We start from the raw sequence: 14,678 nt of genomic DNA on the forward strand, positions 1-14,678 counted from the left end.
GACCATTGCACCCTCCTCCAGGTAGGCTTTTTGTTGCTTGCTAATCTCCTAACAGTGTGATGCACAAAGACCATGAAGAAGATAATCAGGTTGCTTACCTGTAACTGATGATCTTTGAGTGGTCATCTGTGCAGTCACACTGCGCGCCCTCCTTCCCACTGCTGCCAGTCCTTCTTTAGAGATCATGCAGTGGTCAGAAGGAACTGCCGGGATGTCCGCTCCCGCCTCAGTGAGCATGCACATTGGGGCTTCTGGGCATGCGCACTGAGGCATGGGCGCGGAAATCTACAGCTTTGAAGTTTACCGATCGAGATCGGCGCTGGCACCTAATCCCAACAGTGTGACTGCACAGATGACCACTCGAAGATCATCAGTTACAGGTAAGCGACCTGTTTTTCTATGATTAACTAGAAAGTCTGATGTGAGAAAGGAGGGCCAGTTTGGTGTAGAGGTTAAGTGTGTGGAGTCTTATCTGGGAGAACCGGGTTTGATTCCCCACTCCTCCACTTTCAGCTGCTGGAATGGCCTTGGGTCAGCCATAGCTATCACAGAGCTGTCCTTGAAAGGGCAGCTTCTGGGAAAGCTTCTCTCAGCCCCACCTACCTCACAGGGTGTCTGTTGTGGGGGAGGAAGATAAAGGAGATTGTGAGCTGCTCTGAGACCCTGAGATTCAGAGTGAAGGGTGGGATATAAATCCAATATCATCTTCTTTCTTTAAACTAAAATGGCAATCCTGTGCATGTGTAGAGAGTAGGTGCCACAGTGCTCACTGTAGATTACTTCTGAGAAACCATGGAGAGCAAGCCCAATGAGGAAAGGCTAAGGGACTTGGGGATATTCAGTCTGGAGAAGAGGAGGTTGAGGGGGGAGACATGATTGCTCTTTTTAAGTATTAGAAGGGCTGTCACTTAGAGGAGGGCAGGAAGCTATTCCAGCTGGTAGAAGAAGAGAGGACTGGCATAGGAAAAACTTTTTAACAGTAAGAGTTGTTCAACAGTGCAATTTACCCCCTCACTGGCAGTCGCTAAGAACGGCTTGTCAGGGGTGCTCTGGAGAACCAGAACAGCAGTGCAACAGTTCAAAAACAGCTTGTCAGCAATTTGCCTTATGGTAGCTTGAAAGAGCTCTGCTCAGATACTGCTATCAGAAGCATCGTATTTGAAAGCAAGGAAGCCTGCAGTTCCTCCCTTTCCACTCCTAAACCAGAGGCAATCCCAGCCGCTGCTTCTGCCAGATTAGTGGGATCCAGCATTTCCTGTAATAAACCCACATCCATTCAAAAAAAAGTGCTTGATTCAAGGTCCTGAAAGTTAGGGTTGCCAGGTTTGGGTTGGGAAATACCTGGAGATTTGGGGGAAGGAGCCTGAGTTTGGGGAGAGGAGGAGCTTCAATGAGATATGACTCCAGAGCCTCGTGCGTGGGGGGGGTGGAACACGGGTGCCCACAGAGTGCCACAGGGTGCCCATCCGAGTGCCGCCTCTGGCAACCGTGCCATAGGTTCGCCACCACTGTCCTAAACAATTGGGCCAGACACAACTTCACAGGTGCAATGGAAGCCGCATAAAACTCCTCCTTAGCAGACATCAATGCCTTCTCATAGACCTTCATAAATGTTGTATAAGAAGCTCTTGCCTCCTCCTCATAAGTACACTGCCACACTTGCTCTAGCCGTCTGAGCTGTTGCTTCTTTCTACACAACTCCAGGTATACCATAGAGTTGGTTTAGTGAAGCAGTAAAGAGAGCGCCAGGGGCGATGTCAGTGATGGCTGTGGAGAGTCGCAAATGCCAGTCCTCCACTAGCACATCTACTGACCTGCCAGGGGGCATCAGATCCCACAGAGCTATCTTAAACCACTCAGGGTCCATCCAGCACCATGACAAAGAATATCACAGTATTCTCCATTAACAGATCATTAGTACCTCAAGAGCACAAAACCAATCTAGTGTGTGACCTTGCCATTTATGTGGGTTGTTCACTTATGGACAATGAAGCCCCCAAGAAAAACAAGCCTTGGAAACCCTAGTACCAAGTCAGGAACTACCTCCAGTAGCTATGCAGGCACATAAAAAGGCTGTCTTGTGTAACAATTCATTTCCTTCATTAATACCCTACCTTTCTCCCCAGTGTTAGCCTCCATTCTCACAACAGTCCTGTGTGGGACATTAGGCAGAGAATGTGTGACTGACCCATGATCACCCAGCAAGCTTCCATGGCAGAGTGGAGATTTGGATCTGGGTCTTCCAGATACCATCCCACCACTCTAACCACTACCCCACACTGGCTCTCTGTTAAAAATACTAACCAATTAAAAACATCTGTTTATTCTTAAAAAACACACACAATCAGGATAGCTGTTCAAAGCTTCCTGAACAATCCAATAGACAGGAACTGCCAAATAACTTAGCAGTTTGTCCTGCCACAAATGTATATTTATCTTTGCAACTACGATGGCTAGAAAGTTGCTTTTTGTCATTTCTTAAAATACAGCTATAATCCTCCATCAAAGATCAATAGGCTACACAAAAATGCCTGATTTAGAAATCACCTATGGCCCTGTGCTATGTGTTCCTACCCCAAACAAGAGACATCAAGAAGTAACAAATCAGTGTTTAAAATTTAAACCATGGACTACGACTACAATCCCACTGAAATTTCCCTATGGTGATGCCTCCCCAAGTAAACACACATGCAATTGTCTTGTTTAATTTCAACTGATTTTTTTAAAAAAAACATTTAATTCATTACATTTCATATAAAGTTAGCTACAAAATTACTTTTATTTTGTTACCTTTGTATAGTGAAATTGCATAGGGTCATCTGTAGACAGAGAAACACAGAGGCCCTTGTGTAGAAATTCACGTAATGGGTTTTTTGAATACTCCAGGAACAAGCTGTTGTTGCTAAGAGGAGACATGGCGATGGGGATTTGTGCAAGATAATAAAGATACTGGAGGACTGGACTCTGGACAAAAATAACAGAGAGGTATTATTCATTGAAGCCAAGAGATAACAGGAAAAGAAATAGTCAATTAGAGGAAATGGAAACTATGCAACCATGTAACTATTATCTGGAAATGTTTTAACCCTTCTCCCTCCCCTGTAAATAGAGATAACTGCCCATGTGCAGTTTTCTTTGCATATTTTAAAGGTATCTGTTTACATATCCTAAGCCCAGGCTCAAGTAGATGCCAGGTGGGCTACCTTAAATGAGGTCACAACCAGCGAGTGACCACCTGAGGACTGCAGTTGGCATACACGGACATATGTAACCAATGAACTGTCCATTTAGCACAGCAAAAACTCGCACAAACAAAACTTTTCTTCTTCTCATCAGTGAAATGGAAGGTATCCTGAAATGCCTTATGTCTCCTATTAGCTCCAGTGGAGCACAGACAAATGATTTTTGCAGTGATTCAACTTCCAGCTAGGAAGCAAGCCCCAGTTTATTCTTGCAAGGTTCAAGTTGAGGTGAATTCCCTTATATTTGAGAGAAAAACAACATACTTTGAATGGTTAGTGGTTCCCGTACCAGAATTCCTCCTTCCAAGTGAGTAGGAAGGGGTAGAAGAAGATGATGATGATGATATTGGATTTATATCCTGCCCTCCGAAGAGTCTCAGAGCGGCTCACAATCTCCTTTACCTTCCTCCCCCACTACAGACACCCTCTGAGGTGAGTGGGGCTGAGAGAGCTCTCACAGCAGCTGCCCTTTCAAGGAACTTCTGCCAGAGCTACGGCTGACCCAAGACCATTTCAGCAGGTGCAAGTGGAGGAGTGAGGAATCAAACCCGGTTCTCCCAGATGAGTCCACACACTTAACCAATTCTATACCACTGATGAGAAGAAACCCTCATGGTTAAGCCAATGTCTCCTTCTGCATCAGTGGAGGAAAATATCCTGAAATGAGATGCCAAAAAGCTATGTCATCCCCAGTGGGTATAACACCAAGTGTTGGAGGAATTATTAGGAAAACACCTGCTGGAGGAGCCTCCTGCCACGGGCTGTGGTTCAAGACCTGAAGGTATTCAGCTTGTAGCGCCTTATGAAGGTAGAGGCTGATGTCCTGGTTGCAGCCTTGCAGATTTCTATAATAATAACATTGGTGGGGGAAAGGCAGCTGTGAAAGCTGTTACCCTGGAAGACTGTGTTGTGACGCCCCTTGGAACCAGTGACTCTAGACCTAATACAATATGGGCTAATATGGGGCAGGCTAATAAGATATGGGCAGAGGTCCGCCTACAGAAGGTGGACTAACATACCTTTGTCCTCATGGAAGCTAGTGTGAACAAATAGAGTCTGTAATTCAGAAGGACTATACTCTTTATGTAAGTCATTAGTGCCATCTTCACCTCCCAGTTGTGCTGTTCCTTCTCCTTGGAATGTACTTAATGGAGTTGGAGGAAAGATAGGTGGATCTCCAGATCCTTTTCAAAGTTTGAGTTTACCTTTGATACAAATAAGGAATCCATCCTGAGGATGACCAAAGGAGCATAACTTGCAGCTTCAGAAAGAGTAGGATATCCCAAGACACATCTTGATGAACTGGTAGAAACACCATGGGAGGAGTTTGGAGGATAATCCCTCTCCGAAATTGTTAGATATGAATGAGTGATTAAAGAGAGTATAAAGTGAGAAGTCCCTGGGAAGCATCTCTGTAGAGGAAATGGGAGTGCCTTCCTGATTCCAGCTGGTGCAGAGCTTTTTTTGTGACACGATCTACTGAATACTCTTCTGCTCTGTTTTACAGATCTCCTTGGTTGAAGGTTCTTTGGATGTCTGCACGAGTGCTATGGCTTCTGGACAGTATCCACGTCGTTCAAGGGCCCATTTTTCACTTTCCAGATAGATAGCTGGAGCCAGGTAGGGGTTGGAATTAAGGAGAGGGCTCTGAAGGAGAATGTTGTGAGCTGGAGAGATGATCTAGGAATGTCTGATTAACACTGGGGCCAAGTCCTATCATTGTGGACATCTTGGGCAGAGCAGGGCAAGGAAAATTACTTCTGCCACCTCCCTGAGAATCCTAGTTAAAGCCCCAGTAGTCAGAGCAATCCACCTCCTCCTGCAGGCTCGAGCTCAACACGTCTGACCACCCAGCATAGCTCTACAGCCTACAGCAAATGTTTCAGCGTTTTGTCAACCTATGATCCTCAATAAGCCTAAACATTTTTCTTTGTCTTGGACTTTTTCTCTAGGCTACTTTCACTTTTGAAGAGCTGTGGAAGTTTGTCCGATACTGGGTAAGGCAGGGCATGGACTGGGGGCTTGCCCCCTAGCTGAAATTGGAAGCATTACAGAAATTATTTGCATAGCCTGGCATGTGGAGTGAAGTAGGGGTGTAATCTGTTTCATTGATATCTTTCTCCATTGAGAGACGACATCCATATTTTGCAACAAGGAAACCAAAATCTTTGAGTTGTTTTGTTGCTGGCACACAGTATATGGAACTGAACTATTTATCAAAATGTGTATTGTTTGACAAATGACCTAAACTTCAGGAAGGAACTTCAGCGATACATTCAGGATGAAAATTTAAAAAATATTGAGAAACAGGAAATTGCTATCTGAAGGTTGAGAAAATGTAATACACTTACAGCAAAATTATGTCTTGAGGAAAGGAACTCATATCCCACAACACTGGAATAGCAGCAATGTATTTATTGTTTTATTAGTGTCAGAATTACATTGACTCATATTTGCCAACAGTGGGCAACTGCTTTTGAAACACAGAACACAATCCATCCTTTAAAAACTTTGAAACCCCCAGATTTAAGCTGTAGAGAACAAATGATGTCCTTAACTGTTCCACTGAAATAACTGGGACATACAGCTCATTGTTGTATGTATTTACTCAGGAGTATAAATCGGCATCCCACGAGCATTTATATGAACAAATACTTAAAATGAAAGTCAACAACATATGGCAGGGGTGGCCAAAGGTAGTTCTCCAGATGTTTTTGCCTACAACTCCCATCAGCCCCAGCCAGCTTGGCCAATGGCTGGGGCTGATGGGAGTTGTAGGCAAAAAACCATCTGGAGAGCTACCGTTGGCCACCCCTGACATATGGGATGCCTTTTTAGAGTGCTTTGATGCCAACAACAGAAAGAAACAGTTAAATTTCTCATCTGGCTGCTTGGCCTGTTGATACAACAGCAACTTCCCCTCTGTTCCCACTTTCTTTTCTTTTCTTCTCTTACTGCTCATGATTTGAATGAAGACTAAAGAACTAAGATTCTGAATTCAGAGATCAATAGCTAACAACACAATTTAACTTTTAATAACTTCTCTTTCAGAATTTTATACCACCTTTTTAATGTATCTGTTTTTCTAAATTTCCGTTTTTCTAAAAGGTTGATTTCTCAATATTAGTATTCTTATTCTAAAAGATAATGCAAATATTAATAAACTTTTTAAAAAAAATTCTCAGGAGTAAATTCCACTGTACTACTTTTAAGAAATTTGCATGGGATTGTAGCCTTAATGAATTTAATTGCGGCTGGATTGTCATATATATAAATATGCTTTTTGAGCTCCTTCTGGTATCTTCCCATATAAAGACCCAGCTGTGCACTTGTGAGTCTTACGACATGGTGGGGCAAAACTTTTCTCTGCATACAGAGCAAAACTCAAGAAGATCTGCATATTACATGTCTTTTAATATTTTGCTGTCTTTCCTACCCTACATTTTCATTTTCTATGTTATGTGAATGACAAAGTGCAGTACCTTCTTCAAGAGTAATCCATGGGAAATGTTGTCTGCAGTTAGAAGGGCTGATACCAGATGAGTGATAGACCCAGCTTCTCCACAGTGAGGCCGAAATAGAAATGTGCTCATACCTCGTTCCCTGCAAAAATGAAATTAAAATTAAAGTTTGTCTGGCTGCATTCCTCCTTTGAAGTGCCTGGGTAGTCATAAAAACCTTTATTATCTGAACCAGAGGTGTTGAATTCATTTGTTACAAGGGACAGATCTGACATAGATGTCACTTTGCTGGGCTGGGCCATGCGTGCCATAAAATGTAACATGAGGTACCGGAAATATAAACTTTATAAAAGTGATTTCAGATGTCAAATGGCAATAGCAGATGAATGACCATAGCAGGCTTCATTGGATTCAGTGTGATATGCAGAGGGGTAATAGGCATGGAGATACCAGTGTTGGTAATGAGACAGGAAACCTAGGTCTCAATTCCATCCAGGAAGACAGGAGGATTCAAAGAATAAATGGACGCAAGTTTGACGTTAGAAACCACAACATTCAGTTGCTGACCTAAGAGTAGCAGTCCTCTTAAAAAGGAATTTCAAAGGCAGATAAGAAAGAGAGACTGCTGAATTACAAGTGATAATGAAGCTCAAGACCATTTTTCCTCCTGGACTGAACTGAGATCTAGTTTTCCTGTCTCATTACCAACGTGTGCTATTATCATTTGGCATCCGAAATCTCCAATATATAAGGACCAATCCAAAGTTTCTAATTCCTACGCAGGTTTTTTTTAAAAAATAAAATAAAATAAATTCAAACAGGAGCAGACTTTCTGCTCCTTGCTGTGATTGTTCCATTTTGTATTAACTATATAATTTCTATGATCCTTAAATGTTAAGAATTCTTATGTTCTAAGTAATTGTAGTGACATTTAGTTACTATAAGATAGTTCTTGAGACATAACTACATGGAGGCAGTGCCTTTTTTCTCTTACCAATTCTTCTGTGATTCTCACTTTTGTTGCCAAGCCTCCAGGTGGGGCCTGGAGATCTCCTGCTTTAACAACTGATCTCCAGCTGGCAGAGATCAGTTCCCCTGAGAAAATGGCTGCTTCCCATTCAAGCTACATGGGGCTGCTTTGAACTCCATGGCATCCTACCATGCTGAGGCCCTCCCCCCTCCCCAAGCCCCGCCCTCTCCCAAATCCACCCCCAAAGTCTCCAAGTATTTTCCAACACAGGCCAGAAGCAAGCCATTGACATCAGAGGCAATGAATAAAGTAAGGTTCAGGGAGGTCATGACTTATGCTAGATTACAAAGTGGATCAATGAACTTTCCCTGAGCAACAATATGTCACTGACCTTGGCTATGCAGTGGACACTTGATAAACATAATACATGGCAAAAGTCCTGTCTGCTAAATTTTCCTGTCCTCCATGGAGCCCTTTCCACCATTCCCACAGAAGTCCATGGAGCTAAGGAATCACTACACCAAATTTAAACACAGTGTTAATCTAATCGGCTTCATTCCCTTAAGTGGAAAAGTAAACACAGAAAATGTTTTTAATATGATAGAGGGGAAACTTATTAGGGATATTGAGAATTTTTCAGCAAACCTGTCTGAAAGGCTCTGTTCAGATTGTATCAAGGAAGGCTCTGTTCAGATTGTATCAAGGAACTTGAACAGCTGCCTATTGTTCCAAAACTGACTCACAAGTGGACACAAAAGGTAGATTCTGATCCCACCCATTCAACAAAATATCTACACATTGATGTTACAAAAGGGAGACGGAGAGGGAGAAATGATTCTTTTCTTTCCCTCCCTTTCAAGCCAGGTGGTAACAGAAGCAATGCTTTTGATCTCTGCACTGCAAAAGGCAGAGAAAGAGCTCTTTTCCTTCCCATTCAAGCTGTATGGGGACAGACACATCTCTTTAACTGCTGTTTTGCAAAAGGGAGAACAGAAAGAACAGATTTTTCCCTGCAGTCCAAATGGACAGCTTGCACCAGGGAGAAAAAAAGGGAATCCAGCAGGGTTTCTGATTGTACACTCCTCCCCCCACTTTTGCTGCATCTCAGCAGGTGTGGGAGGCAGCAAAGTTTCCAGAATGGCAGATTAGAAGAACCCAAAACTGATCAGCAGGGACTGCAGACAATGATGGGATTACCAGTGTGGTATAGTGGTCAGAATGTCTGACTAGGACCTGGGAAACTCAGGCTGAAATCTCCACTCTGACTTGGAAGCTTGGTGGGTTTACCTTGGGCCATTCACACACTTCCAGCTAACCTATTTATCACAGGGTTAAAATGAGTAAGAATAAAAATGAAAAAGAATAAAATGAGAATAATGCAAGCCATTTGGGGTCCCCAGCAGAGGAGAAAGAAGGAACAAAAATGAAATAAATGAACTGAGAAAAGATGAGATAAATATTTAAATAAACAGCTAAATGTAACAGCTCTCTAAATAACATTATTTTCTCTGATCCAATTATATGAACTGCATGTGTAAAAAAATGTGATGTGTACATTTCTCCATATTGAAAAGCCAAATTCAAGAGCTGGGACTGCACATGTACACTCTTGGTTACAGATTCTACAACTGCACTAATCATCTGATGACAAAGAGGGTCAGATTCAGCCTTTTTTTTTTAATCCTCTGGCAGATGATAAGCACTATAGCAGAAACTCTAGCCAGTCTAATGTGTGCTTTTGGACTGCAGTTTTTAGCCCACACACTTCCTTTTGTTGGACTGGGGCGATTGTATGAACAAAGTCTCAGAAGCTGAACCAGGAACAGAAAAATACAGCAGTAGAAAAGAGATCTTAAATTTATTCATAATTAAATTTATTCAGCCATATTTCATTTTGTATATCATACTTTCTACCAAAGGTGCAGTGATATTAAAATACATATCCCACTACTTACTTTCTAAGATTGTTGAGAACCATGATGTTTGCATACATGTAATACAAGTAATAGCTGTATGGAGGATTTTTTTCACTAGTCCAATTATCAGGGTTGGGGCTCTTCTCAGAGAACATGTGATCGCTGTGTTTGGATTCATCATCCACACTATCAAACCCTGTTACCTAAAAACCCAACAAAAGCATGTTTGTGTGAATAAGCTTCAGAACAGGTAGATATAAGACTGGTCAGTGAAAAACCACACTGATTGTCTAATCAGTATCAACCTCTCCTCCTTTACCAGAATGAAAGGGAAGAATATGATAACCAATAACAACACTGGAAACTCTCTGGTGTAACTACATTATTTATAGAAATTGAAGATTGAATGGAATGCAGATCACTAGGCACCTAAAAGATTCTAGAGTGCTCTGGGAAAGATGTAAGTTCTGGATTCATGGAGAGAGAAGGGGGTTAGTGCTCTTCCACTTCAGTCCTGTCCCCTACCCCCGCCCCCCCCCCACACACACATTTACTGCATTCAGGATTACAGTATTATATCAGTAATACTGAGACAGAAGAGATACAATAGTGAGAGTACAGACAGGCAGGTTTCGACAACAAGTCTGAGTAGTCAGTCATTACCCCTGGCTGCATCGAAGGTCACAACCAAGGTCACTGTTGTTTTTTCTTCTTTTTTTCACTTGGCAAATCTAACCACAGGGCTCACTATGATCTTTTTCTATTTATAAGCCAAACTGTTTAAATTACTCCAAAGCAGACAGCAGATCAGAATGTTCAGAACTGAAACTTTCTGCCAGTAGAAGGAGTCATTTCCTCCTGCCACAGAGATTTAACTTTATATTAGAGTTAAAATCCATATTCTCTATCTTTGTCCTCAGCTGGGATGTTAGGATCCCATCACCAATAGGTTTGGAGAAAAATATTCTGTCCCTTTAACAAAGACTTAATAGGATGTTATTTACCAGGTGATATTATTTAGCACCCCATACCATGAAAAGTTTCAGCTGCCCATTTCTACACATGAAGCCTCTATTAAAGGACAGAACTCTCCCTGAAAGCTAAAATGACTAAACTGAAGCTATTGTGCTTTGGTCACATTGCAGCCAGATTTTCACGGTGTAAGAACAGCAAAATTCACTTGACAACAATCACCATGTGAAAGCATCCTATGAGAAGACAAGAGTCACTGGAAAAGACTAGGAGAAGTTAAAGGCAGCAGGAAAAAATGAAGATGTAGCTCCATCCTGAGATGGATTGACTCAATGAAGGAAGCTGTAAGACCTGAGAATGGCTGTTAATAACAGGGCATTTTGGAAGACACTGACTTTATGATACTTAACACACACAAACACACAATGCAAAGTACATGTATAAAGTAGTACCTATTGAATTCAACAAGCACAATGTGGCTGACAGAGGTCTGGTATTTGGAGAGGAAAATTACTTGGAAGGGTGAAGGAAGGATGACTAAAAAAGGTTCCTAGGATAAAGAGATGTTTGCTAAAAATGATTTTAGAGAGGGTGTATAATTAAGGTTCTTTTGTGAATCAGAGCAGAACTGTGTTGCTGAAGCGGAAATTTTATACATGGCTCAATCAATTATTGGTATTGTTTGTTTTGACAGCACCAATAACTTATTCAGGGGATGGGAGAGAAAACTATAATTCTAGCAAACTGATTGACAATTAGGGTAGGAAGAGATATGGACATACTAATACACAAATGCCATTCATTTATGCCTATATTTCAGGATAGACAATAATTTGAACAGTAAACAGAGTTGCATTTGGAGCCAAGACGAAAGGTAGAAGGGTTCTTTATTATCTTTGCCAAAAGAAAAATTTTGTGCCAACATAACCCAGATTGTGCGCCAAGAAAAAAAAAGGAGTTCTACAACATGTGCAAGTTCTACAATTTGAATGACTTTTGAATGAATCTACATAATTTATTCTGTTCTTGCTCTTCGGGAGAAGTTCAAACCACTTAGCAAGTCACTGATTACCCCAGTAACTGAAAATCTTGCTCAGCTTTCTCTCTGGCTTCTAAAATTTCTCTAGGCATTGTCTACATATCTACATATCTTCAAACTCATCCTTGCATTTAACAGAAACTTGCATTACAGGCTAAATAGGCAAATCCCAAACTGTATAAATGTTTCAATTCAAGTACTCACATATTTAAGGAAAAGATGCAGCTCTTTATGATCCAAGGGATTGATGGTTGCTTCAAACAGAGGCAAGAAGATATTTTCCAACATCTTCCCAAAACTAGGGAGAATATTTTTTGACCTAAATATATCACTAAAGGAAACAATGAAGTTTTAAATCAAACAATTTAATATGCTTACACACATATACACACAAGCATGCATTTAACCCCCACCTTTGCACAATTTTTTCTTGTGAGCTGTGGATCCCCAAAGGCATTCTACTGAGCCCTCCTATTCCTTCCCCTCCCCTCAGGCATATGAGCTGCCACTGTACTGGGGCTATTTCCATAAAAATGGCAGATAGTAAACAAACTGAAGCTTAATCCAGACAAGATGGCGATAATACTGGTTGGAAAGGCAGAATGATAGACTCATAGACTTGGAAGGGACCTCCAGGATCATCTAGTCCAACTCCCTGCAAAATGCAGGAAATTCACAAAAATCTCCCCCAACCACCACAACCCCAGTGACCCCTGCTCCACACCTAGGAGATAGCGCAACCCCCCCCCCCCCTCCAGGTTCCCTGGCCAAACTGGCCTAGGGAAAACTGCTTCCTGAGTGGCGATCAGCATTTTGCTGGGCATGTAAAAAGGGGCCATGAGAGCTAATCACTGATGCAACTCCTCTTGCCCTCCCTCTCATGATATGCCTAATTTCATAGAATCAGCATTGCTGTCAGATGGTGTCATGACCAGATAGGGGTGCCAGTTGATGCTGCCACCACTCTGGAATTAAGGTCCCTTGGGAAGGCCCAGAGTCCCCTCCCAAGTCCTTCAGATCCCTTGCTTTGGCCGAGAAAATAGCCGTGTAGACCAGGCAGAGTAACAAAGAACAACAAAAAGGTTTATTTTAAACAGGAAAATCAATTAAAGGCAAGCAAACAGATAAGATGCTTTAAAACTATAGGAAAATAAACATAAAATCCCTAACGTGACTAAACTTAACTGTCCCTAGTTAGGCCCCAGGCCTCGGCCTGCTCTCTCTCTCTCTCTCTCAGAGTGAGGGTCTTCCTCCTAAACAGCAGCCGTCCTTCCTGCTTGATCTCTCAGGAGGAAAGAACAGCATTTGTTTCCTGTTGTTGTTGTTCAGTCGCACAGTCGAGTCCAACTCTTTGCGACTCCATGAACAAAGTCACGCCAGGCCCTCCCTCCTGTCTTCCATCATCCCCCAAAGTCTGCTCAAATTCGTGTTTGTCACATCAGCAACACTGTCCAGTCATCTCATCTTTTGCCATGCCCTTCTTCTTTTGCCTTCTGTCTTTCCCAGCATCAGGGTCTTCTCCAGGGAGTGCTCCCTTCTCATTTGGTGGCCAAAGTATTTGAGCTTCAGCTTCAGCATCTGACCAGGGAACAGTCTGGGTTGATTTCCCTTAGGACTGACTGATTTGATCTTCTTGCAGTCCAAGGGACTCTCAAGAGTCTTCTCCAGCACCCGAGAGAGATTTTAAACAGCACCCCTCAAAGCCTACTTGGACATTGATTGGCTGAAACCAGCGCCAAGCATTCTGGGGATTGTAGGCTGTCTCTTCCAACTGTGACACAGGCTTCACAAGCTCCCTAGGCCCACTAGGCCTCTCTCTCAGCACAGCACAGATCATGACAGATGGCCATCTAGCCTCTGTTTAAAAACCTCCAAAAAACCCACCACCTCTCTAGAAAGTAGGGTTGCCAAGTCCAATTCAAGAAATATCTGGGGACTTTGGGGGTGGAGCCAGGAGACTTTGGGGGTGGAGCCAGGAGACACTGGGTGCGGAGCCAGGAGCAAGGGTGTGACAAGCATAATTGAACTCCAAGGGAGTTCTGGCCATCACATTTAAAGGGACAGCCCACATTTTAGAATGCCTTCCTTCCATAGAAAATAATGAAGGATAGGGGCACCTTCTTTTGGGGCTCATAGAATTGGACCCCCTGGTCCAATATTTTTGAAACTTGGGAGGTATTTTGGGGAGAGGCACTAGATGCTATACTGAAAATTTGGCGCATCTACCTCAAAAAACAGCCCCCCCAGAGCCCCTGACACCCACGGATCAATTCCCCATCATTCCCTATGGGAATCGTTCCTGGAGGTGCATAATGGCTATGGGGGTGGAGCTTCCCCCGCTGGCCAGCTGGCTGGGGGAGGGGGGAAGCCTGTAAAACCAGGGGATCCCCCGCTGGGACCTGGGGATTGGGAAGCCTACTAGAAAGCCTGTTCCACTGAGATACTGCTCTGTCAGGAAGTTCTTCCTAATGTTTAGCTGAAAATGTTGATGTTCATCCTTCAGACTTAGACTGGGTTAAGTTTCCCTCAGTCAATCAAATTAATAGATTGTACATGCTCTTAGAAGAGCCCCGTGGTGCAGTATGGTAAGATGCAGTATTGCAGTCCAACCTCTGCTCATAACCTGAGTTCAAAAAGTCTGCCGTGAAAATGTTGTGATGTGATGTCACCCTAGAATTGGAAACAAGTGGTGCTTGCACAGGACACTACCTTTACATGCTCTTGGATTGGTCTTGTAAATAGATAAACAGATTGTTTAGTCTATTTATTTAAATAAAACATTTCTATTCTGCCTTATCTCAGGTTCAATGTGGTAACAATGCAGCAACCAAGCTACAAGGACAAAGATATAAAACTTCAATTAACAAAACTAAAACACAGATTAAATGCATAAATTACACATTCAAACACATTCAATATTTAAAACATCCAGAATGATTTTTAAATTATTTTTAAAATGCAGAATTAGAATGTATAGAGCCACATCAGCTGAAACAAGTTATATTCTACTAGTTACTCTACGGCACAAAATCTTGTATACCTTCCTAAATGTAACAATTAAAGATTCCTTACACACCC

The 14,678-nt window shown here is 42.4% G+C and overlaps 1 protein-coding gene across 2 annotated transcripts in view; it reads right to left on the bottom strand.

Moving 5' to 3' along the window:
• AMPD3 (adenosine monophosphate deaminase 3) overlaps positions 1-14,678 on the bottom strand; it is a 97,000-nt gene that overhangs the window by 18,231 nt on the left and 64,091 nt on the right. For both annotated transcript variants that reach the window (XM_060262150.1, XM_060262149.1), the window contains exons 10-13: positions 11,805-11,931; positions 9,629-9,792; positions 6,725-6,845; positions 2,791-2,964 (exon numbers count right to left, since the gene is read on the bottom strand). In XM_060262150.1, the coding sequence (XP_060118133.1) occupies positions 2,791-2,964; positions 6,725-6,845; positions 9,629-9,792; positions 11,805-11,931 (586 nt within the window). The remainder of the gene's footprint in view (positions 1-2,790; positions 2,965-6,724; positions 6,846-9,628; positions 9,793-11,804; positions 11,932-14,678) is intronic.

Source organism: Heteronotia binoei, chromosome 21 (genome assembly GCF_032191835.1).
Source record: "Heteronotia binoei isolate CCM8104 ecotype False Entrance Well chromosome 21, APGP_CSIRO_Hbin_v1, whole genome shotgun sequence".
Taxonomy (NCBI): Eukaryota; Metazoa; Chordata; class Lepidosauria; order Squamata; family Gekkonidae; genus Heteronotia; species Heteronotia binoei.